Source organism: Brachycentrus maculatus, unplaced genomic scaffold (assembly GCF_059751285.1).
Source record: "Brachycentrus maculatus isolate JH-2025_06_01 unplaced genomic scaffold, ASM5975128v1 h1tg000475l, whole genome shotgun sequence".
In the NCBI taxonomy this organism is placed as follows: domain Eukaryota; kingdom Metazoa; phylum Arthropoda; class Insecta; order Trichoptera; family Brachycentridae; genus Brachycentrus; species Brachycentrus maculatus.
Window position 1 is genome coordinate 1,438,996 of NW_028281222.1, and position 26,005 is coordinate 1,465,000.

The 26,005-nt window shown below is 36.7% G+C and overlaps 1 protein-coding gene across 14 annotated transcripts in view; it reads right to left on the reverse strand.

Moving 5' to 3' along the window:
* The window catches only part of LOC148302137 (serologically defined colon cancer antigen 8 homolog), a 40,166-nt gene that overhangs the window by 11,070 nt on the left and 3,091 nt on the right, over positions 1-26,005 (reverse strand). For 4 of the 14 annotated variants that reach the window (XR_015838695.1, XR_015838696.1, XM_088272044.1 and 1 more), the window contains exons 2-13: positions 25,387-25,510; positions 21,388-21,622; positions 19,674-19,819; positions 18,770-18,931; positions 17,193-17,327; positions 15,674-15,768; positions 13,318-13,645; positions 12,513-12,618; positions 11,045-11,178; positions 9,625-9,729; positions 8,419-8,518; positions 4,493-4,610 (exon numbers count right to left, since the gene is read on the reverse strand). Coding sequence is in view for 10 of the 14 variants with exons in the window: in XM_088272044.1 (XP_088128170.1) it covers positions 4,493-4,610; positions 8,419-8,518; positions 9,625-9,729; positions 11,045-11,178; positions 12,513-12,618; positions 13,318-13,645; positions 15,674-15,768; positions 17,193-17,327; positions 18,770-18,931; positions 19,674-19,819; positions 21,388-21,622; positions 25,387-25,510 (1,788 nt within the window). In the remaining 4 variants the exon portion in view is untranslated. Of the gene's footprint in view, positions 1-925; positions 2,264-4,492; positions 4,611-8,418; positions 8,519-9,624; positions 9,730-11,044; positions 11,179-12,512; positions 12,619-13,317; positions 13,646-15,673; positions 15,769-17,192; positions 17,328-18,769; positions 18,932-19,673; positions 19,820-21,387; positions 21,623-25,386; positions 25,511-25,597; positions 25,696-26,005 lie in introns of those variants that run through there. The other 10 variants (XR_015838697.1, XR_015838698.1, XM_088272045.1 and 7 more) reach the window with 7 other exon arrangements.

Consider the following 26,005-nt stretch of genomic DNA (forward strand, 5'->3'; position numbering starts at 1 on the left):
TCTATAATAAAACTCAAGTGGTAAAAAACAAGTGTTTTCTTAAATCATCTATTTTCACCATTAGAACATCTACCATACATCGGCTGTCCAAACTCAAAACACAGCAAGGGACATTTTTTTTCTAGTGCGTTTTTTTTTTTTTGGATGTAGATTCTACTCGGTCCAAAAATGCAAAAGGCATTAACTTTGTGGTAAGACATGTTACAATGATTAAAGAAAACACTTGTTTTTACCACTTGAGTTTTATTATAGACTACATGTTTCAGAAGTTAAACTTCCATCATTCAGGTCTGTATAGTAACTCAGGAGTTTGTGTTTTTTGTTTAATCATTATAAAAAATGTGCATCTGCAGAACACTAGCAGGAAAAAAATGTGCGCTTTTTCTAACTTACATTTAAAAAATAAAATTATATCATGTACATGTGTATATATATGTGTATATGTGTGTATGTCTGTATGTGTTGCTGTGCTTTTTTTTACTTTGATTTACTGACTTCGTAAAATGGATGTTTGATTACATTACATAATTTTTCGTCATTGATTTTTTCCAATATTATTTTTCACAAATTGAGCGAGATAACAATACAATATACCTAATTGTACACATCTAATTTCTCTTTCAAAACGTGCATATTTTGCATGTTAAATTGACAAGATAGTCATTATCACCCTTTGGACGGGTGAAAAATTACACCTGCGGACCGCTGGTGACGGGATTTGATAATTACATATGTACACATAGTTAAGAACTTCTCAAAAAGATTGGTACATAATATTCATATAAAAACATTAAATATGTAATTCCTTCTATTCTGACTTTGAAATAAGGCCGGCGCAGAAGGTAAAAACACCCTTCCCATCCTTGAGCATCAATCGACCCAACGGGTAAAAATACCTTTCCCGTCTATAGTGTGTTAATAATGTTAGGTTAGGTTTAAAAAAGGTAAATAAAAGAGTTTGTTTACCAATAAACAAATGTAATTATTGTATAAAAAAACGTATAATTACCTTTTACTATTGCTACATACACGGTAATGTTATGTATTTGGCATTGAAGAATGCTTATTAGGGAAATTGTGATGCCTTCACAAGTAACGGGACATTTTAAATGGTACACATTTGGAATCGAAAAATACATTTAAAAAAGCGTATACAGTAGACTTTTGATTTATGGAAATTTATAGCAAATACAGTGGACCTTCGATTTATAGAAATTTATAGCAAATACAGTGGACTTTCAATTTATGGAAATTTATAGCAAATACAGTGGACTTTCAATTTATGGAAATTTATAGCAAATACAGTGGACTTTCGATCTATGGAAATTTAAAGCAAATCCAGTAGACTCTCGATTTATGGAAATTTATAGCAAATACAGTAGACTCTAGATTAATGGAAATTTATCGCAAAAACAGCACGCTTTTGATTTATAGAAATTTTTATTAAACACAGTAGACTCATAGTAGACTTTTTTTGGAAAAACAAATTTTCAATTAATTCAAAATTCAGATTTATATATATGTGATATTGCATGCCGAACAATGATATAGTGTACTACATATTGTACTAAAAGCTAAGACGGGATAAAAGCACGGAATGGTATTATTAATGGGATTTATTCTTCCATGGCAGTTAGACTTTCTTCTAATTTCTCTACACACTCTTCTGTGACTTCCACATCAGCTTCCTCGACTAATGGATCCGAACAAACATTAACATCATCTAAAATATCTAAATCTTGAACACATTTCGATAAAGGAATTTCACTGGCAACATTTTCTAAAGATTTGACATTTAACACTTCACCGTCTTCTGTTAGACACGCGGCGACATCGTCTTTGACAATTTTGCTTTCGTCACCCAAACACATTGCTTCATCGGCGTTCTCGTTATCCAATTTCACGGCGATGTTGACGGCCGGCTTGTTTACGTCGTTCGAAGTGACGTTTTTATCGCACGCAAGCTCTTTGACCTCGTACTTGCGTTTGTTCCTACGTTTCTCCGACTTTTCTCTCGGCTTGGGGACAATTTTGACGCTGATATCGACCTTGATCGGTTCCTTTTTCTCTTGTAAAAAGGGCGACTGGATATACAGCGGGAATTTGAAAACGCTCCCGGGTGACGGTTGCGTCGCGCTAGTCGACGAACCGCACTCTCTTCCTACTGGCCGGCTCCGGGAAGGGGGGGACCCGTCCCGGCGATCGGGGCTGCTGATTGGCCCGCGCTCTGTTCTCATTGGCTCTGATTGGCTGGACGGCTGCCCTACACAAAACAGACCAATCAGAACACAGCGCCATTTCGGCCAAAGCAGCCCGATTGTGCGAAAGCGCGGATATTGAGAAAGATTATCCTAACCTGATTTCAGGGAGGCAAATGTGATCATTTTAAAAATCTGTAGGGTGAATAATCCAATATCCGATATAATGAATTATATAAGTATTGTAATTTATATGATTGGAAAAAGGGAATCTGCGCTAAAACAAAGCTTTTGACCTAAAACATTCAAAGAAAGCTTAACAGCTACTGAACTAAATATCAATATTTTTGTGTATTACTTAATATAAACGCACTGTTCTTTATTGTTTTCATATTCAATTGTAAAAGGCCCATTTGCCGTATAAATAAATAAATAAAATTAACACTTTGTAATTGACAAAAATTAAGGAGCACAAGCAAATTTTGTAATCTTCCCATTTGTGTTTTGTTGTTGATGTAGTGTGATCTGTCCTATAAAGTAGGTTAAATGGGTGTACAAAGTTGTCTTGTGTAGCTATTAGCTGACATAAACAGTGGAACCTCTTATAACGAACACCTCTCATAACAAACAAACATAACAAACAGACATTTCACATAACGAGTTACAGAGAAAGGGCAAGTCCCTCTTTCACGACATTTTCTTCTGAGCCGGGACTTCTGCGCCAGTCAAAATAAAAAATGTTTCGCTTAACCAGTAAGATTCTGGAACGAATTATACTCGTTATGAGAAGTTCCACTGTATATGGATGGTAAATAGCAGATACTGCAGTGAATAAATATCTTACAAATAAATAACAAGAAAAAACTTCAACAAAAATTACTTTAGGCTAGAATATAAGGCATTTTTGTATATTAACACACCAAGGACGGGTATTTTTTACGTCTGCAGACCGCTGGTGACAGGACTCGATAATTGTGTACATATAGTTAAGACCTTAACCAAGAGATTGGTACATAATATTCATATAAAAAACTTTAAATAATCCCTTATTATCTGACTTTGAAATTTGGCAGGCGCAGAAGATAAAAATATCCTTCCCGTCCTTAAGCATCAATCGACCAAACGGGTAGAAATACCTTTCCCGTCCGAAGTGTGTTAAAAGCATTTTTGATATTGTGGTGTGGTAATATAACGGTCTCCTTATGATTCATCATTCATTTTGTGTAATACCACTTAAAAGCTCTACTTCACGACTACCGTCGATACCACTACCACTAAACCGACTAGCAAGTCTACAGTTGACCTGATGATGAAATGAGATGAATGGTTATTCTAAATCTGGTAGTCGGGTTGTTAAGTGGTATTTACTTCAGCCTTCTTGTGTCCTGTATTGAACAAAAGCCTGCCTTTTGGACTTCCACAGTTTTCTATTGGACGCGACTCTTTTCCAGTGCAGGGTATGATATGATATTACACAAAGTGAATGATGAATGATAAGGAGAGTGTTAGAATACAAGGGGCCTATTCTACGATTGCTGCGATCGCAGAGAAAAGATAATACTTTATCTACATGGTATAGATAATTATAACATTACTTTGAGGCTTTAATTCTAGCAAATTCAATATTTTGAAACCGCTTGTGGAACAGTATGGTCACAAAGTCAAAAGAAATTTTACAAATATTTAAAGTAGAAGTTATCTACCATAAAGCATTATCTTTTGTATGGGATCTCAGCCCGGGTCATGGTACAAGAGGACCAACTGCGGTTGGCATGTGGTGATGTAATGAGTGATGTAAAAAGTATTTCTATGAGACTGTTGTGGGAACATTCCGAGCCCTGGGGACATTACATGGGCTGTGAAAGCGTCAAGTACGAGTGGCAGTTGTACATAGAGATGTGGTGAGTCAATGAGTGACACTCGGCAGTGAGTTTGTCTATGAGACTGTTGTGGGAACATTTCAAGCCCTGGGTGCCCTAAGTGCGGGTGGGATGTGGTGTGGCAGGTGTATATAAAAATGTAGTGAGTCAATGATTGACACTTGGTAGTGAGTTTGTCCATGAGGCTGTTGTGGGAACATTTCGAGCCCTGGGGATATTATGTGGGCTGTGAAAGCGCTAAGTACGAGTGGCAGTTGTACATAGAGATGTGGTGAGTCAATGAGTGACACTCGGCAGTGAGTTTGTCTATGAGACTGTTGTGGGAACGCTCCGAGCCGCGGGGACATTACAAGCGCTAAGTGCGAGTGGCGTGTGGTGCGGTGTGTACATATACAGGTGGTGTGGGGTAATTACTTGTGCCTTTGGCTGGCGTCGTCCAGTTTGGACGTCAACAAGTGACACTCGGCAGTGAGTTTGTCCATGAGACTGTTCTGGGAACAGACCATCGCCTCTAGCTCGCTCACCGTTTGAGCTGTGGAGACATTACACAAATATTAGACCAGGTTATCTCTACACATTCACTTAGGCATTAAAAGAGGAAGAAAAAAAGAGCGGGAAAAAAATGCACTATCTGCGACTCTACAAATGTAACTATTTGTCCTTGATTTTGTCAGGTGCAAAAATTGCAATGCAATCTGGCAGAATATTTGTTCAAAATTCTATATAATTTGAAAGAATGGTTACATGTTAAATTATAGTATATACATATATTTTGTCCGCCTCCGTAGTGTAATGGTCAGCACACTCGGGTACCGTTCTGGAGGTCCCGGGTTCGATTCCCAGGGGGGGTCAAATAAACATGTAATTTTTTCACACTAATATTTATTCAATATTACCCTAGACTGGTACCTGAAGCGGAGGGCTGATCACCTTTCCTTCATGTGTAAACGATAAAGATAACACTGCGTTTATATGAAGCAGTGCCCTATGCACCATTGGGGTGCGGATAAGGGTTTTATTATTATTATTATATACATATATAGGTCATGTGGCACATATGCCCGAGGATAGATGGAAGAAAAAGGTGCTTGAATGGAGGCCTAGAAGCGTGGGTAGGCCCCAGACAAGATGGTCCGATGACATTAGGAAAGTGGCGGGCCTGTACTGGAAGAGAATCGCGTCCAACAGAGAACTGTGGAAGTCCAAGAGGGAGGCCTTTGTTCAATAATGGACACAAGAAGAAGGTTAAAGTAAAAGAAGTATATTAAAATCAGAATATTTTGCATTTTTTTTATTTTGCATTACATATCTTGATAATAATTAGGTCCGGAAGGTGTCCTATCTGAAGCATGTGCTAAGAGAAGAGAAGTACGAGTTATTGCACTTAATAGAGGGTCGATGAGGTGTGGGGTAAAGGGTAGATCTCCGGGCTCCGGAATATATGAGATTGGACGGGGATCAGGACCGTCGAGGCGCTGTTTAGAGCTGCCCAAGACAAGGACATTTACTATCAAGTGATAGTCGACGCCAGGGAGGCCTGACATGACACGCACAGAAGAAGAACATAATAATTTGTGAAAGTAAAGTTAGTTTGCATTGAGAAATCCATTACTTCTGGATAGATAAAAGAAAAAGAGAACATAATTTTGACATCATCGTCCATAGATGTCACATGATTACTTGTTTTCAAATCTTGACTTTTGAAAATAGAATATAATAATGCGAAATTAAATAGTACCTACCCGCTGAATTTTATCTACCAATTTTCTTAAAATTAGGTACCTACTTTTGGGGAAATTATTGCAGATGAAAATTAATTTTGAATGCTGGCAATAAATAAATGCAAGAGACAACCAAGTCTGACTTGTAATATCCGGTCACATTATTGCCATGCTATTGAAATAAAATATATATTTTTTTAATATAGCAATGTTTTGATTGTGTTTCAGCAGCTATAAAAGTGAGGCAAATTACTGGTGACATTTTTATAAAGAGAGTAAAATGCTTTTAATTAGATATATCGCTCACTCCTTTCAACAACATCAGATATCAAAAAACTTGATTTTTCAGGAGATCGTTTTTAAAGTTTGAAAATATAATAAAATGTATTAAATATAAATATCAAGCCACTTTTTACTGTGCAACAGATCTTTTTGTAAAACCTGAACGTTTTTTCTCCATTTGAAAAATATTTAGTATATTTAAAAAAATAATTAAACAATACTTTTTCTTCAAAATACAAAAACAACACTTTCTGCCTTGTAGCGGGTAAATATTAAGTTAAAAATATGCCGCTTTTACTGGGATATAGTACATTTTCTGGGCATTCGATAATTTTTGATGTATGACGTTGTTGAAAGTAGTGAGCGATATATAGTAGAAAAAGCAAATAATAAAAATATTTTGAATTATATAAAAAAGCAACTTAAAATCATACATATAAAAAAATTGTATTCTTTGTATTTTTTAAAATCCTATTTATAATTTTCAAATATTTTTTTTTATCAAACTCGTGACACAGTATGTGCGAGTTCACAACAGCCATCTATGTTGGAATGAGGAAAGCTTTTATTAAGCAGAGACTCTTTCCTGAGCGGAGGGAGGAGCGTGACCTTCCCTTCACGTGTTAACGATCGAGATAACATGATGCAATGCCCTATGCACCATTGTGTGCGGAAGGGGATGATAACAACGAACATAAAAATCCTAAATCCATACAAAATAAAATGCATATCGTAGTCATACAGGAGAAAGTGACCAAGTCCATTTTTTACAAAAACGTGATTATTGATTATTTGACTATCTTACGAGCTTAAATATTGAATTGAAAAATCCCAAATCGATTTTAAACTTGAAAGTACAATATATTGACTTGTTAAAAATGACTAACTGCATTGACGTTTATTTTCTTGCCATAGCAATAGTGACTCAAATGGCCCTCCTGAACATTTTACGTTTTGTTAGTTGGTCACTTTCTCCTGTATGACTACGAGTTGTTCCACATTAGGGTTTTTTTTCCAGCTCTGACGTTTAGAGGAATTGGATGTGTAAGCTCCATAACTGTTATTTCCAAGCAGCCTATGTATAACTTGTTGAAGACTCCGCTTCTATTAATTATAAATATGGAATCTTCAATGAAAATATACAATACATGTGTTCGACCAATAGCCACCTATGGGATTGAGGCAAGAGCAGATACTTCTAGAACAAAATCTCGTGTACGACTACAATATCACCATTGGAACATCCATCATATCGCTCACTCCTTTCAAGAACGTCATAAATCAAAAATCGTCAATTTTCAGTTGTGCATGTTTTCAGAATGCCCAAAAAATGTACTATATCCCAGCAAAAGAGGCATATTTTTAACTTAATATTTGCCCGCTACAGGGCAGAAAGTGTTGTTTTTGCATTTTGAAGAAAAGGTATTGTTTAATTGTTTTATTTAAATATACTAAATATTTTTCAAATGGAGAAAAAACCTTCAGGTTTTACCGAAAAAGATCTGTTGTACAGTAAAAAGTTCAATAAGTGGCTTGATATTTATTTTTAATACATTGTATTATATTTTTAAACCTTAAAAACGTTCTCCTGAAAAATCAAGTTTTTTGATTTATGACGTTCTTGAAAGGAGTGAGCGATATAACGTTTTGTCAAATATTCATCTGAGAGAACACATTTCGACTGCATTCAGTTCTACTTTCGTCCTTCATTTTTACTTTTCAACACATACATAGTTATGTAGACCAGTGTTCCGCAAACTTTTTCTGTTCAAGGTACACCTGCCTAATCAAGAAATTTCAAAGGTAGGTTCAAATTTCTCCTGTACGACATTTTATTTTATTTATGCATTTTATTTTGTATGGATTTAGGGTGTTTTAAGTGCTAATGGTGATATTTCGCTCACTCCTTTCAAGAACGTCATAAATAAAAAAACTTGATTTTTCAGGAGAACGTTTTTAAAGTTCAAAAATATAACACAATGTATTAAAAATAAATATCAAGCCACTTATTGAACTTTTTACTGTGCAACTGATCTTTTTAGGTAAAACCTGAAGGTTTTTTCTCCATTTGAAAAATATTTAGTTTATTTAAAAAAATTATTTAACAATACATTTTCTTCAAAATGCAAAAACAACACTTCCTGCCCTGTAGCGGGTAAATATTAAGTTAAAAATATGCCTCTTTTGCTGGGATATAGTACATTTTCTAGGCATTCCGAAAATATATGCACAACTGAAAATTGACGATTTTTGACTTATGACGTTCTTGAAAAGAGTGAGCGATTTGTGAAGTAATAAATTATACGCGTGTTTTTCAAAAAATGTTTATTCTCTTACCATGTTTATTCTCCATATTTTGAATCATGTTGGAGAGCTCTTTCTCTTTGGTTTCCTTGTTGGAGCGAGGAGAGGATGGTCGCAGGCTTCCCAGGTTCATCTTGCCAAAAAAAAAATCAAATTAATAAGTCTTTTGTATATTAAAAGCATTGTTGACTTTGCGGTTTGGTAATATAACATTCTCCTTATCATTCATCCTTCACTTTGTGTAATACCACTTAACCGGTTAACTGCCAAAAGCGTCTTAAGGCGCATAATTTTCTGTGAACGGAGCGCCGCTCATACAAAAATTACGCGCCGTTTTAAATGGGCTTTTACTAAAGAAAAGCAATTATTTAAAATGTACCAATGTATTGAACACATAGTGACATCTATTGAAAATATCTTTGCATACTTAGAATTGAAACAGAATTTGTTTTTACCACTTTAAACGTAAATTAAAGAGAGCTTTGTCGTCGGAACAACTGATGGCGCTCAGGGTTGTCCAATAATCCCCGAATTTCTATCGATGTTTTGCGTATATAATTTTTCATATTATTTTTCGACATATCATCAAAGACGAAGAAGAATATTTAAGTCTGGGCATTTACAGGGTTGACGACCGTCATAGGCTGGTGTACCATTCACCAATTCTACTCATTATATATAAATATGAATATGCTACTAGACAAAAGGATAAAATAAGACTACCATTATTGAAAAGAGCTGAGTCGCAAAATTGCTTGATGTATAAGGGTTTAAAAATGTATGATGAGATGCCTGAATGTATGAAGAATGAAAAGTGTCTGAAAGAATTTAAAATTAAATGTCTAAGTTACTGTAAGGAAATGTAAATATATAAAGATGATGTAAATGTATATAATAGTTTATATTAGTTTTAATATAAGCTAACTTAAGAAATAAATAAAAAAAAATTATTGACAACCACACTACTCAAATTCTTGGAAGTTCTATATATTTTTACTATAATATTAATTTTATAATATCCTAGACTGGCACCTGAAGCACACGAGTGATCACCTTGACTTTCTGTAAATAGCGATCAACATAACTCTGCGTCAATATGACACAGTGCCTTATGCACCATTGGTGCGGATAATGGTGAGGGTTAGAAGAATGAAAAATATCTCATATATCTTCACTGAGAACCGATTGCTAAGCATGGGATTCCGCACCCGACACAAACGGGTGAGACAGTGAGAGTACCTCTTTCTCCATGTTGGCGAGTTGGTCAATCAGCCGGAGATTCTCCCTCCGGGAGTGTACCAGGTCTGCGTCAGCCCTGTCCAGTCTCTGGCGCACCGACTGGATCTGAACATAACACAAATATGGAAACGGGAATGCAAAACACAATGGGCTATCTTCATATTATTTTTTGACATCTCATCAAAGACGGAGAAGAATATGGAAGTCTGGGCATTTACGGGGCTGACGACCTTTACACACATGTAACATTCACCAATTCTACCCATTATTGACAACCACACTACTCAAATTCTTGGAAGTTCTATATGTATAAACCAATTTTGAAACATTGTTCTTGAATCACTAGAATTTCACTAGAGACATCTATTGGTGAGTGAAATGTAATTGGAGATAACCCAGATTTTGCGAACTAGTATTTGGACACACTCAAAATGTTATAGGCTAACTTCACATGACATATTTCCAAATCTTTTTTTACAAATATGCCTACGTCCAATGCGTTTCAAACGACAAAACAGTATTGTAGCTCGAATGTGCAAAGGCAAATAGCCGCAAGTTAAAAACAGTAGTTTTGAGATAAACGAGTTTAAATAAACTGGCAGTGCACAACGGAGTCTGGAAGTATGGAAGTGAAACGTGGAGTTGGCAAAAGAAGGATGAAAGTAGACTGAATGTAGTCGAAATGCGATCTCTCAGAAGAATGTGCGACAAAACGATGTATGATAGATGTGCGAATAGTGACATACGGAAGGAATGCAAAGCTGAGATAAGCATTATCGATAAAATTAAGAAAGGTGTGTTGAGATGGTTTGGACATGTGGAACGAATGAGTGAGGAAAGAACGGTAAAACGGATTTACGAGGCGGATGTTAGTGGGAAAAGAAGCAGAGGAAGACCGAGAAAAACATGGCACGATCAGGTATGCCAAATACTTGAAAGTGATCAGGTTAGGAGTCGTAACAATCGGCGGGTATGTATGAGGAGATGCATGAACGTGGAAGAAGCGAAGAATGTTTGCAAGGACAGGTTGGTGTGGCACTCTATTCTCTCTGCCTACCCCTGCGGGGAAGCGGCGTGATGGTTTGTTAGTTAGTTAGTTAGAGTTTAAAGTTAACTCAAAATAATGCTTTTTGCCAACACATATATCAAATTAATACAATTTTGTGGCTATTTGGATAATGAATATCTTGGTAAAGGAAAGAGATGGAGTAAAATCTGTGATTGTATATGATAGAGGCTAGTTATAAGAATGCTTTGAGCAGTATTACGCCAAACAGCCGCAACTTGAGTTACAGCTAGTTAGTTGCCTTTACACATTAGAGTTCATATGTTAAGTTATCGGGAATTCGGAATGGAACGATATGAAAGAGGCCTAGCAGTGTAGGACAGAAGGCTAGAAAAGAAGATGTGGCTGGTTTACCTCCGAGTTGAGCCTGTTGGAGTCGTGCTTTGCCTGACGCTGGTGCCTCTCCAGCAGCAAGCGTGCCCCAGCAAGCTCCTCCTCCACCGCCGACTTGTCTGCATGAGCCTGGGCCACGTCGGCTTGAAGAGACGCTGGAGAATAAATTTAAATTATATAATGATTGACTGAATGCAGGGAATAGAATAAATGGTGCATTGAACAGAGTGATTGCAAATAAAAATAAGTCCATGGAAGCCAAGCTAGCGGTTCACAACGGCGTGCTGGTACCGACATTGATGTATGGAAGCGAAACATGGAACTGGCAAAGGAAGGATGAAAGCAGAGTGAATGCTGTTGAAATGCGCTCCGACGAATGTGTGGAAAATCATTGTATGACAGAATTAAAAACGAAGACATAAGAAAAGAATGTAAGGCTGAACGAGGAATAATTGAAAAGATTCTTTACGGTGGTATGGACATGTGAGAGGGAAAACAGAACGAGGACGACGAAAAAGACTTGGCACCATCAGATCAATCAGAACCTTAAATCTGGCGGTGTCAAAAGTCTGCGTAATCGGAGGGCATGTATGACTAGATGTATGGATGTGAAGGAGGCGAGGTGTGTATGTCAGGACAGAAGAGTGTGGCGTTCCATCCTCTCTGCCTACCCCTGTGGGGAAACAGTGTGATGGTAGTAGTAGTAGTAGTGATGATAGTTACGTAAAAAGTAGCGAATACCATCCCAATCAGGCCACATAAAAAATAACAATATAACTATGTACTCTTTTTATTTTAATAATAAATAAAACCCTTATCCGCACCCCAATGGTGCATAGGGCACTGCTTCATATGAACACAGTGTTATCTTGATCGTTTACACACGAAGGAAAGGTGATCAGCCCTCCGCTTCAGGTACCAGTCCAGGGTAATATTGAATAAATATTAGAGTGAAAAAATCACTTATATTTATTTGACCCCCCTGGGAATCGAACCCGGGACCTCCAGAACGGTAGCCGAGCGTGCTGACCATTACACTACAGAGGCGGACTTTTTATTTTACTAATGGTTTATTGTTATTTCTTTTAATTATTTTAATTATTTTGTCCGCCTCCGCAGTGTAATGGTCCGGGTTCGATTCCCAGGGGGGTTTAATAGATATAAGTGATTTTTTCACTCTAATATTTATTCAATATTACACTGGACTGGTACCTGAAGTGGAGGGCTGATCACCTTTCCTTCATGTGTAAAACGATCGAGATAACACTGCGTTTATATGAAGCAGTGCCCTATGCACCATTGGGGTGCGGTAAGGGTTTTATTATTATTATTATCTTTTAATTATTTTATGTTATGGTTTTTTCTTTGTATGTATATGAGGCTTATGTATACACCATATGATCCTTTGAGCCCGCACGTTTCGCCTCAAGATTTGGAATGAAGTAAAAAAATACATTAGTACTATTCCATGAAAGGTGTTGGTATTTACATATTTTATTCTTCAGCTCCATCTTCAAGTCTTCAATCTGCGAGTTCTTCTGCGCCAATTCTCTCTTCAAATCACTCTCTTCTCGCTTCTGTCTCTCCAGTTCCAACTAGAAAAAAAATGTGTATTTATTTGATTATTTAATATTTTTCAATTTTAATGTAAGAAGAGAACTACACGGGAAGAGGTGGGTGGTTAGTAACACAAAGGTAGGGCGGTTAGTAAACATACGAGTAGCTAGTAGATAACTGAGAACTAGAACCTTCTGGTGGAAGCTGTGGAAGGGATCACCAGTGGGTGGTGAGTGACACAAAGGTAGGGCGGTTAGTAAACATACAAGTGGCTAGTAGATAACTGAGAACTAGAACCTTCTGGTAGAAGGTGTGGAAGGGAAAGCATGGTAGCCAAACACGGCTACCATGCTTTTCTTCTAACTGATTCAAAATGTTTTTATTTGAATCTGTGTTGGGAACAGGAGGTATAATCTAGTGTGGGCTAATCGGGAACTTTTCAGCATTTGCTCATGGTTGCACTCCTCAGGAGAAGGAAGTAGGTCACCTGCAGCTTGGTGGCCGAGTCCCAGTGCGTGGTGAATAACACAAAGATAGGGCGGTTAGTAAACATTCACATACATATAAGTAGCTAATAGATAACCGAGAACTATACGGGAAGGAATTTTTCTAACTAATTAAATCTGTTTTTATTTGAATCTGTGTTGGGAACAGGAGGGATAATCTAGTGTGGGCCAGTCGGGAACTTGTCAGCATTTGCTCATAGTTGCACTCCTCAGGAGAAGTTAGTAGGTCACCTGCAGCTTGGTGGCCGAGTCCCAGTGCGTGGTGAGGTCGCTGGTGAGCTGCTCCACCTGGCTGCAGTAGCGGCGCTCCACGGCGCCGCGCTCCTCGGCCACGCGGCGCGCCTGCTCGGCCAGCAGCGCCCGCACGCGCGCCTGCTGCCGCTCCAGCTCCTCGCCCAGCCGGCGCGCCTCCGCCTCCAGCCGCGCGCGCTCCGCGCCCGCCTGCAGCGCCGCGTCGGCAGACCGCCGGGCCTTGGAGGCCAGCTCCGAGTCCGAGCCCTGCAGGTCGTCGAGAGACGACTTCAGGCGGGCCACCTGCGCCTCCAGGGACGACTTCTCTCTACAGACATTATTAACCGTTTCAGTGCTGAGATGTTTTCTCGTACATCGCTCACTCCTTTCAAGAACGTCATAAATCAAAAATCGTAAATTTTCAGTAATGCATGTTTTCGGAATACCCAGAAAATGTACTATATCCCAGCAAAAGCGGCATATTTTTTACTTAATATTTACCCGCTACAGGGCAGAAAGTGTTGTTTTTGCATTTTGAAGAAAAGGTATTGTTTGATTATTTTTTTTAAATAAACTAAATATTTTTCAAATGGAGAAAAAACATTTAAGTTTTACCTAAAAAGATCTGTTGAACAGTTAAAAGATCAATAAGTGGCTTGATATTTATTTTTAATACATTGTATTATATTTTTAAACTTTAAAAACGTTCTCCTGAAAAATCAAGTTTTTTTATTTATGACGTTCTTGAAAGGAGTAAGCGACAAATGCTAAAATGTCTGAAGAAATGGAACATTTTTTTTTGGCAAAAATGGTCCAATTCAAGTTTAGTGGACAATTGAGAAACTAAAAAAGTGACGTTGGTCACAAATCTAATTCGAAGACAGGGGGTTTACATTATTTTTATGCGCAAGAATTTTAAGAGGTTAAAATAAATAAAATAAGAAATAAAATCTATCTATTTGAACTGAGATTTTTTCTTGTATGCTAAAATTGCCAAAGACTTTTTTGCAATAATGGTCATTTCAAATGTAAAGGAAATGTCCAATGTATAATGGTAAGGGAGAAAACAACATGTTTTTACAGAAAATATAATTATACTAAAAATTAGATATTTATTTTATACATTTGTTTGTTAATATTATTGACATATTCAAACTTTAGAAACGTGCACGCTACAACACCATAGAGGAGGCGGTCAGTGGTAATGCATTGAAAATGCTAGGATTTGTTCTGCGTACTGCGTTTTCCAAAATACCCGCGCGCTGAGAACTCCTTAAAACTCCTTGGTGTGAAGTAGACTCGAGAGTGGCTCCATGATTTGGGGGCCACGCGAGCTTAAGTACTCTCTTATGGTAGAGAAATTCCAAAAGAAGTTTCTGAGGTATTTCTACATGAGAGAGTACGGGTATTATCCTTGGCTCTACCCGACCCAGTTTCTCCAGGGTATGCTTGGCTACAAAAGTTTAGAGACTAGAAGGAATGTGTATTTGATTACACATTTTTATCGATTGTTGCGCGGTATGATCGATAATCCTGAAATTATCCGGAACATTGGTCTGTATGTTTCCGATAGTTACCTAAGACAGCGTCGACATAGATTGTTTCACATTCCTATACACAGGACCAACCTGCCGATGGTTATGCCTGTAGGAAGAGCTACCGTTATGTTGAACAATATCACATTGGATATTGATCTGTTACATGTGTCCGAAGGAGTTTTCCGAAGCGGGATTCTTCTACACCTTTAAGTCTTCTTGCTTACTTTTAATATATACACCTTGAATTTTGTTTGTTTTGTATATATTAATTTTTTGTTGTTGAATAAATTGAAAATTGAAATTGAACACAACCTTTCAGCTCTACCGCCAAAATAAACTAGCATTTATGTATTAATTTTAAATCAAACACAGATTTTTTGAGTCTACTAAGTTGTATTTTATTAACAAAAAACACATAAAAAATTATATTGTGACAATTGTTTCGCCTTGTTAGGGCATTATCAAACGAATGTCATTCAGACATTCGTTTGATAATGCCCTAACAAGGCGAAACAATTGTCACAATATAATTTTTTATGTGTTTTTTGTTAATAAAATACAACTTAGTAGACTCAAAAAATCTGTGTTTGATTTAAAATTAATACATAAATTAAAATGGAGTTCTACAAATTAAAGGCCAAGTCAATAAATAAACTAGCATTATCGTCGATATATCGACAGCTGCAGTTTTGGCAAAGTATACCTGAGTCGATATATCGATTCTCAGGACTGTGACTGTTGATTAGCACTCAGGACTGTTAGTAAGTGGTTGACTGTCTACCACGGGGAGATTAGTGTTGCCTCGATTCGCGTATTACCTCTGCAAGTTTTCGATCTGACGCTTGAATCCATCCATACACGGAGATTCAGGCAGTCCTTCGGAAAGTTTGCGACGGAATTCACTATTTTCAGCCTGTAACAACAACAAAAAATCTCCTAAAACAGTCATAATTTCAAATCATTTCTATTTGGCAGCTTGTTTTTATTTTACTTGTCAATAGCTCGGCTGTCCAAATTTAAAACACAGTAAGGGACATTTTTTTTGTAGTACGTTTTTTTTTTGCATTTTTGGGCTAAGTAGATTCTACTTAGTCCAAAAATGCAAAAAAAACCTACTACAAAAAAATGTCCCTTACTGTGTTTTGAATTTGGACAGCCGAGCTGTACTGGATAAGGAAAAACAAAAAAGGTAGCACACATTTTTAATACGTTAAATTTCACAATGCTTACGAAGCAATGAGATTATTAAAAATGTCTAAGAAACAATATTTTAATTCTTCTTCTTTTTCTTCTTCTTTTTGTAGATCCTAGGGATCTGTTTGTGCCTCCGCATGTCGCTCTTGGGATGTCGACTCCCAGCTGTCTTTCCATCTTTTCGGAGGTCTGCCTGGGGGTCTGCTTCCTTCAGGGTTACGTTGAAGGGCGATACGTGGAAGTCTGTCTTCTGACGTCCTATTGTAATTGGAAACGATAAAAATGCCTAGTGACAGCAGCTGCCAAGAAGCAAGCTGTCTGCCATGACAAATGTTTAGTTTGTCGTGTGTTTCTGTTTCATTTGACAGATGGCGCTACCATTGGGGTCATAAGATCTATTTAAAAAAAACATGATCTTTGTCACATGTAAAAAACACATATCAAATATATAATTTATATTTGAAGCACTAACATTGTGATTTTCCATTTTCCAATTAATATGTAACTTTGTTTTAAAATCACTATAAATATTTAATTATAACTTAATTATAATGTCTACCGGTTTCGAAGCTAACCGCTTCTTTATCAAGAATAATTAATACAGTATTAATTAATCTTGATAAAGAAGCAGTTAGCTTGGAAACCGGTAGAAATTATAATTAAGTTATAATAAAATATTTCTAGTGATTTTAAAACAAAGTTACATTTTAATTATATCAAATATACATAAAAATATGCAAATTTGTAAAAAATGTTATGACAAAATTTTAAACTAATCAATAACTTTGGGTGGTTAAAAATTTTGTACAAACAAATAATAATAATAATAATAAAACTCTAATCCGCACCCCAATGGTGCATAGGGCACTGCTTCACATAAACGCAGAGTTATCTTGATCGTTTACACATGAAGGAAAGGTGATCAGCCCTCCGCTTCAGGTACCAGTCCAGGGTAATATTGAATAAATATTACAGTGAAAAAACACTAATATTTATTTGACCCCCCCTGGGAATCGAACCCGGGACCTCCAGAACGGTAGCCGAGCGTGCTGACCATTACACTACGGAGGCGGACAAACAAATATTCACAATATTATTTATATAGATTATTATCTTGAAATATAAAAGAAGTATTCTCCAAACCTGCATTTTCTTGAGGTCTATATTGGACTGCGTCAGCTGAGCCTCCAATTCCGATATTTTCGACTCAAATACAATGTTGGGGCCCTCAAGACGTTTGGATGGTTTGCTGTGTACCTTCTTTGCCTTAGATAAGTACTGGAAAAAAGGCAAACTACTTATTAATTAAATACATAATTTATTTTAGGGGGGTGTCTTAAATCAGAATGTCAATTTATTATTTTTATTATTGCTTAAATCGATAGATAAACTATCTAAGAATAAGTGATAAAGCTTTTGTGCTTGGAAAGCAGTACAAAAGATTTATTTTTAATAATTACATAATTTATTTACTACATCATTATTTTGTATGGAGAAATAAATACATGCTGAAAGAGAGTAAGGTGAGGATCTATAAGGCCTGCGTAAGACCGATCTTGACATACGGCACGGAAACAAGAGCCGACACCGCGAGAACAAAAAGCCTTTTTAGGACATCCGAAATGAAGACCTCTACGACCCATTGCAGGCCTAACACTTGGCGATAGAGTTAGGAACTCAGAAATAAGAAAAATCTGCGATGTTGAAGATGTTGTGCGATGGGGAAGAGAAAGAAGACGTTTCTGGAGAAATCATGTGGGAAGAGCGAGTTGGGATCGAGTAGTGAGGATAGCAGCGGACAACAGCATAAGCGGGATCAGACCCCCCGGAAGATCACCTAAACAATGGAGGGATAGCTGGTCTTCCACCTCCCAGGAGAGGACCGGAGAATGACAGGACTTAGTCCTAAAAAAAGAAGAAGAAGAAGAATTACATAATTGAGGTTGTATATCAATGTATTTTTTATTTTCTTCTCTATCTTAGCCCTCATTACCGAAGGTTGTTACCCTTGTGGAAGCAATGACTCTTCTCAAGTTATCCCTTGACTGCGCTGCACGTAGCGCTCCAACCGCCTTGACTCCATCGGTCCATCGTGTGGGGGATCTCCTTCTCCCTCTCTTCCCTCCAGGCTACCAATCACAACCAGCTGTTCCGGGCTATCCTCATTACCACGCGCAACGAGTTCAAAGAACTGGAGAATCCGTCGTGTGCAAACATTGGGCAGAGTCAAGCAAGCTTTTTTTTATTCTCAATATTATCAACATTTAAAGCATTTACTTTGTGGTTAGTCATTTTTACTTATTTATTTTTTTACAAAAATGGTAATTATATTAGTATATAACCACTCACCGAGATTTTTATGTCTACCGGTTTCGAGACGTACCCGTCTCTTCGTCTAGTGCACTAGTGCATGTTTAACCTCGGCTCGTAACGCATGTCTGTGCCGAAACCTTTAGTGCATGTTGGTCTTCGGGTCGACCAAAAATCGCATGTGTTAAACATTTTGTGTAGTTTTAAGTGTGTAAATGGTGCTATGGTGGTGAAGGGTGGTATTGTTTGCATGCTGTGACAGTGATTGTCCTGACAAAGAGACGGGTCCGTCTCGAAACCGGTAGACATAAAAATCTCGGTGAGTATACTAATATTATTAACATTTTTGTAAAAAAATAAATAAGTAAGCTTTTTTTATTTAAATTAGATCTCATATATTTAGACTCTACCTTTTGGTCGCTGTCCGGGTCGACGTCGTCGTCTTCGCTGTCGCTGACCCCCGATCTCTGCTCCATGACACTCGAGATGAGATGGTTCTTCTGTTTCTCATGCAGTGTTTCGTTCTCCGAAATAACCTCCTTCACTTTCCCCAGAAGGTTATTCAACTCGTCCTGGCAATTAACATTACAGGTTCAATGAGTATAAAACAATATCAATCAGAAAATATAATTTAAAAAAAAATATTCAAAATCAAGAAGGCAATTTCATTAAAAAATATAATATGATTAAATAAAATTGGCTTTTTAGACCGGAATTCTGAAAATCTTTTTTTTTTAAGTAAGAAAAAACAAAAATCCACTTAACGATCTATAAACCTTGATGTGTTACTTGACGGGGCTACATGAACTTTGATGTGTTACTTGAGCCCAGTATAAAAAAAATATTTAGATCTGTATTTGGTCTACAATAATGAACGTATCGACATGATTCATTGTTTCCCTGACAGGTAACACTTATACGTTCATTATTGTAGACCAAATACAGATTTAAAAAAATTTGTACTGGGCTCAAGTGACACATCAAAGTTCATGTAGCCCCGTTCCACGGTACGTAAAAGCAAAGTAAATAATAAATGCAACCTCTATCTAAAAAACGTTCTAATCAACCTACTCTTGGGTTGTTTTCCGAGAATCGCCAAGTCAATAAATAATATGTTAAGGTGGAGACTGACCGGAGCATTTCGTCGTAACGTAACACGTTACGATGCGAGCATTCAGGCAGTCAGAACAGCGAGCTGAGCGCTCTATCCATAGTTTCGGATGCTCGGTGATGCTCGCCGCAAGCGATGTTACGACGTTATGTTACGACAAAATGCTCCGGTCAGTCTCCACCTTTAGTGTTGTATGTAATTACCCGACAGTAAGAGCTTTCTCTCTCTAGCTGCTCAATATACTCCTCTTGCTTCTGTATGAATCCCAAGAGCTCCGGGTCGCCGGATCCAACCTTCCCACTCTGAGACTGGTCTCCCGCGGGAATACTCTGACCCGAGGGGTTTGCATCTGTAAAAATGCAATCAAACACTTTTAAACACAGGTCAAAAGTCGGAATAATGCGGCAAAACTATGGATGATAGATGTTCTAATGGTGATATAAGGAAAGAATGCAAGGCTGAGATAAGCATTATTGATAAAATTAACTCTCCTTTAACATTTAGCATTTTTTACGGTGTGTGTGGAAGTTTTTGGTAAGGGAATGTAATTAATTATGAGTAATTTAATGTTTAAGAATTTAATAAACCCTGATATAGACAAGGAAGAATTTAACAAACAAGGTTCTTGTCGAAACCGGTAGGTTAGTGTACTAATAATAAAAAAGTGGTTAAAATGAAGTTGTTTAATTTTATAAAGTTTATAAAATGTGCCACACAGTATCTGCGATAAACATTCAAGAAATAACTCTCCTTTCTTTGTCTTGATTATTAGGAGGATGAAAGTAGACTGAATGCAGTCGGAATGCGATCTCTCAGTGCGGTAAAACCATGTATGGTTGATGTTACAATGGTGAAATAAGGAAAGAATGCAAGGCTGAGATAAGCATTATAGATAAAATTGACTCTCATTTCTATGTCTTGATTATTAAGAGGATGAAAGTAGACTGAACGCATATGAAAAGCGATCTCTCAGTGCGGTTAAACCATTTTTAATTGAAAAAATTACTCAGTAAATACCACTATTTCTAGAATTAAAAGAAATAGTGGGTCACCAACCTAGAGGTCCTCCAACGGATGAATACCAATAAGGAACTCCTACTAACCATCAAGCAGAGTGCGCTGATGTACTTCGGACACGTCATGAGAAACGAAAAATATCCTCTTCTCCACCTAATCATACAAGGAAAGATTGAGGGGCGAAGAACTCAAGGACGCTCAAGGACATCATGGCTGAAAAACCTACCATGATGGTTTGGCAGAAGCACCAAATCTCTGTTCCGAGCTGCAGCATCTAAAGTGAAGATGGCCATGATGATCGCCGATCTTCGTTAGAAGTGGCACAGAAAGAAGAAGATTAAGAAGATGAAAGTAGACTGAATGCAGTCGGAATGTGATCTCTCAGTGCGGTAAAACCATGTATGGTAGTTGTTACAATGGTGAAATAAGGAAAGAATGCAAGGCTGAGATAAGCATTATTGATAAAATTAACTCTCATTTCTATGCCTTGATTATTAGAAGGATGACAGTAGACTGAATGCAGATGAAATGCAATCTCTTAGTGCGGTTAAACCATTTTTAATTAAAAAATTTACTTAGTAAATACCAGTATTTCTAGAATTAATATAAATAGTAGTATTTACTAAGTAATTTTTTTAATTAAAAATGGATAGGTTTCACCACAAAGTGACTGCCGAATCAATTAATGAAACGGTTAAACCATGCAATGGTAGATACTAATTAGTATATTAATCACGGCCAGGGTTGATGAAAAAACTGCCTGCCTGTAATGTGTTAATACCTCGTTCTTCCCTACGTGTTCTGACCGATAAATCCCCAACGTGCGTCTGAAGCACTACTTCTAATCGAGGCTAGCGCCCCTGTATCTGTAAGAAGGAAGTCTGAGAAGAGGGAACTAACCTCCTCCCGCCATGTCAGCAGTCCCGTAGTTCCGGAAGTTCTCCCGGGGGTAGAAGGGATACCTCTTGGCGAGGATGCTGGCCTTGGTGGGCGGCAGGTAGAGCGGCGTGTAGGTCTGGCGCAGGGCCGAGTACGGCCCCAGTGAATATTTGGACTTCGGCAGCGCGTCGAATCCCTCGTCCCCGGACTCCTCCAGGTTCTTGATTGACGGCGCGCCAATCTTGGAACTGCGTGACTGAAACGCAATAATATTGTTTTTTCACATCTCATCAAAGATGAAGAAGAATATGGAAGTCTGGGCATTTACGGGGCTGACGAATGTCTAAGTGAGCACTTTACACACGTGTGACATTCACCAATTCTACCCATTATTGACAACCACACTACTCAAATTCTTGGAAGTTCTATATATATGAACCAATTTTGAAATATTGTTCTTGAATCACTAGAACTTCACTAGAGACATCTATTGGTGAGATGAAAAGAAGCTTTTTATTAGGAAGAAATTCTTTTATTAGTATGTGAGGTCCGAATCTTGGATTATAATCACACATCTGAGTTAATAATATTATTTATTGATTCAGCATTAACTTTGTGGAATGACATGACGATTATAAAAAAAAAAAATTATATACTTGTATAATACCACTTAACTCTTGAGTAGTAAGATATTTATAAAAAGGTTTGTACCCCGCAGAATTTTATTTTTATTTTTAATATTTTACTATTTTATTAATTATTAATTAAAATATTAATTATTATTAATTTTACTTAATTTTAAATAATAATAAAACCCTTATCCGCACCCCAATGGTGCATAGGGCACTGCTTCATATAAACGCAGTGTTATCTCGATCGTTTACACATGAAGGAAAGGTGATCAGCCCTCCACTTCATGTACCAGGCCAGTGTAATATTGAATAAATATTAGAGTGAAAAATTCACTTATATTTATTAAACCACCCCGGGAATCGAACCCGGGACCTCCAGAACGGTAGGCGAGCATGCTGACCATTAAACTACGGAGGCGGACAGGACATTTTACTTTAAAAACATGTTTTTTATTTGATTACCAACATTTTAAGCATACCACGCACATAATTAATGAATATTGTTATTTTGAAATTTCCTTATTATCATCAATTTGTAATTTATGTTTTTTTTTAATGTACAAGTACTATCTACCCTCTGATTGCAAACAGCTATACATATCGCTCACTCCTTTCAAGAACGTCATAAATCAAAAAACTTTATTTTTCAGGAGGACGTTTTTAAAGTTTAAAAATATAATACAATGTATTGAAAATAAATATCAAGCCACTTACTGAACTTTTTACTGTGCAACAGATTTTTTTAGGTAAAACCTATAGGTTTTTTCTCCATTTGAAAAATATTTAGTATATTTAAAAACATTATTAAACGATACCTTTTCTTCCAAATGCAAAAACAACGCTTTCTGCCCTGTAGCGGGTAAATATTAAGTTAAAAATATGCTTCTTTTGCTGAGATATAGTACATTTTCTGGGCATTCCGAAAACATGCCCAAATCAAAATTGACAATTTTTGATTTATGACGTTCTTGAAAGGAGTGAGCGATATATGGTATCAAACGTAATATCACTAATCTGTTTATGGTTGGTTGGAAGATATTGCTTTTTAGAAATAAGCCCGCCAATGTACATGAAATTTAAATAAATAAATTAAGCAAGGCGTATTGAGATGGTTTGGGAATCAAAGGCATGGAGAAAGAACAGTAAAATAAGTTTATGAGGCGAATATGTTTGGTGTTAGAAGCAGAGGAAGACCGAGGAAAACTTGGCATAATCAAATATTTCGAATACTTGAAAGTGGCCGGTCAGGAGTCAGAATAATATGATGTGTGAGGAGATGCATGAATTTAGAAAGAGGCGATGATTGTTGTCAAAGACAAATTGGTGTGGCGTTCTATTCTCTTCGCCTACCCCTGTGGAGAAGCGGCGCGATGGTTAGCTAAGACAAGTGTTGCATGACAATTGATCAAATTGATGTAGTTTTTTCGTTGCTATGGCAACATTGATTTATTAAATACATGCAATTTTGACATTATCTCTTATGTAAACATTTCCTATCTTACAATCTAAGTAACTAACCATCACGCCGCTTCTCTGCAGGGGCAAGCAGAGAGAATCAAACGTCACATTACTCTGTCTTTGCAAACATTCTTCGCCTCTTCCACATTCATGCATCTCCTCATACACACCCGACGATTATTACGACTCCTGACCCGGCCGCTTTCAAGTATTTGACATACCTGATTGTGCCAAGTTTTCCTCGGTCTTCCTCTGCTTCTTTTTCCAACTACATTCGCCTCATGAATTTGTTGAACCGTTCTTTCCTCACTCATACGTTACACATGTCCAAACCATCTCAACACACCGTTCTTAATTTTATCGATAATGCTTATCTCAGCCTTGCATTCCTTCCTTATTTTATCATTCGGACATCTATCAAACATCGTTTTGCCACACATTCGTCTGAGGGATCGCATTTCGACTGCATTCAGTCTGCATTCAGCTGCTTTCATCCTTCTTTTGCCAACTCCATGCTTCGCTTCCATACATAAGGGTTGGAACCAGGACTCAGTTACAATCTAACTAACTGTCCTTGTAATACCCAGACTTCCATGTTCTTCTTCGTCTATGTTGAAATATAAAAAAAAGTAAAAATAACTCCTAAGTTGTGAAAACCCAGATTTGTGAACAAGTATTTGGACACACTCAAAATGTTGTGTATAAAAATAAGTGGACAAATTATAAGTTGCATAAAAAAAAATCATGTTTTCAGGCCTTTCCCAGTATGTAAAAATAATCTGGGATTTGAATCCTGCATATGTCCGAATAAAAGGGTCTCTGCTAAATAAAAGCTTTCTCAATCCAACACAGATGGCTCTTGTGAACTCATATATGTACTGTGTGTAAGATCAATCATGTATCTAGGAGTTCCAAAAATTTGATTAGTGTGGTTGTCAATCATGAGTAGAATGGTGAATGTTGTGTGTGTAAAAGTGATCACTTAACCAGCCTATGACAGATCATCACACACACACACCCTCACTTTTTTCTCTCTTAATATACAACAGTATTCACAACATACATACATCGCTCACTCCTTTCAACAATGTCATATATCAAAAATCGTCAATTTTCAGTTGTTCATGTTTTCGGAATGCCCAGAAAATGTACTGTAGCCCAGCAAAAGCGGCATATTTTAAACTTATTATTTACCCGCTACAGGGCAGAAAATGTTGTTTTTGCATTTTGAAGAAAAGGTATTCTTTAATTATTTTTTTTTAATGCACTAAATATTTTTTTAATGGAGAAAAAACATTCGGGGTTTTACCTAAAAAGATCTGTTGCACAGTAAAAAGTTCAATAAGCGGCTTGATATTTATTTTTAATACATTTTATTACATTCTTAAACTTTAAAAACAATCTCCTGAAAAATCAAGTTTTTTGATATTTGACGTTGTTGAAAGGAGTGAGCGATATATTTTCTCGTGCGCGTAGGTCATACGGGTTAGCGCGTAATAGTGAAGAAAAACCGCGCGTATCACGTACGTTCGTATGGCGGTTAATATAAAAAAAAATAATAACCGCGGAAAATCCATAGAAAAAAATGTAAAAAAAGTTTTTTGATATATGACGTTGTTGAAAGGAGTGAGGGATATGTGGAAATATTTAATTGGCTTTTATCATTGTCAATCTAACTATGTTTTATGTACAAGCTGTATAATTCTCAAATAAATAAAATAAATAAGCCCTGTAAATTCTCAAAATTTCATATTCTTCCTCATCTACGTTAAGACGTCAAAAAAAATCTACGTTTGCTTCCAACACTGTGCATTATGAAAATATTTCATTCTACATTTTAATAATAATTTTCGTGTTTTTGATAATGACCAAAATCCTACGAATTTTAGCGTTACAATTGGGATTTATATCATAAAACATTTAAACTTACACTGGGTGCATAGCTTTCAGATAAAAAATATCGCAAACGCGATACTGCTTCCTTATATGCAAGCTCCGTGTAATCCGGTATTCGCTTTTTAATTCCATAATCCGACATCTTTGGGACACTTTTCCTGAAAACATTTCAAATATAATAAACGCATTAAAAAATACTCATAAATGAAATCAAAATCTCATCTGTCGAATAGGTGAATACGCACTAAATTAATACTTAAAATTAACTGAAACGTTCACATGTTGATATCATTTGTTAAAGTGATTCCGTAATGACAGCCACCCGCCATTTGTTACTTTGTTTTTAGTTTCCATGTTTGAAAAATAGCGAATTCGTTTCCACGGCAACGAGTGGTATAGGGTTGCCAGGCGTAGGAAGTTTCGCTATTTATTCCAAATCCAATTTTATTTTAATATCTCATTTTTTATGAACACGCCTATTAAATTTCAATAAAATTAATTCAATAAAATTATTGATTGTTTAAATGTTTATTGCAGGGATAAAAATATTTATTGATTTTCAAAATTACCGCTTTGTGATTTTCAAATTTTTGAGTTGAATAATGTTATGTTTTGTTTCTAAAAAATGTAGCTAATTTCTCAATATGTTTTAT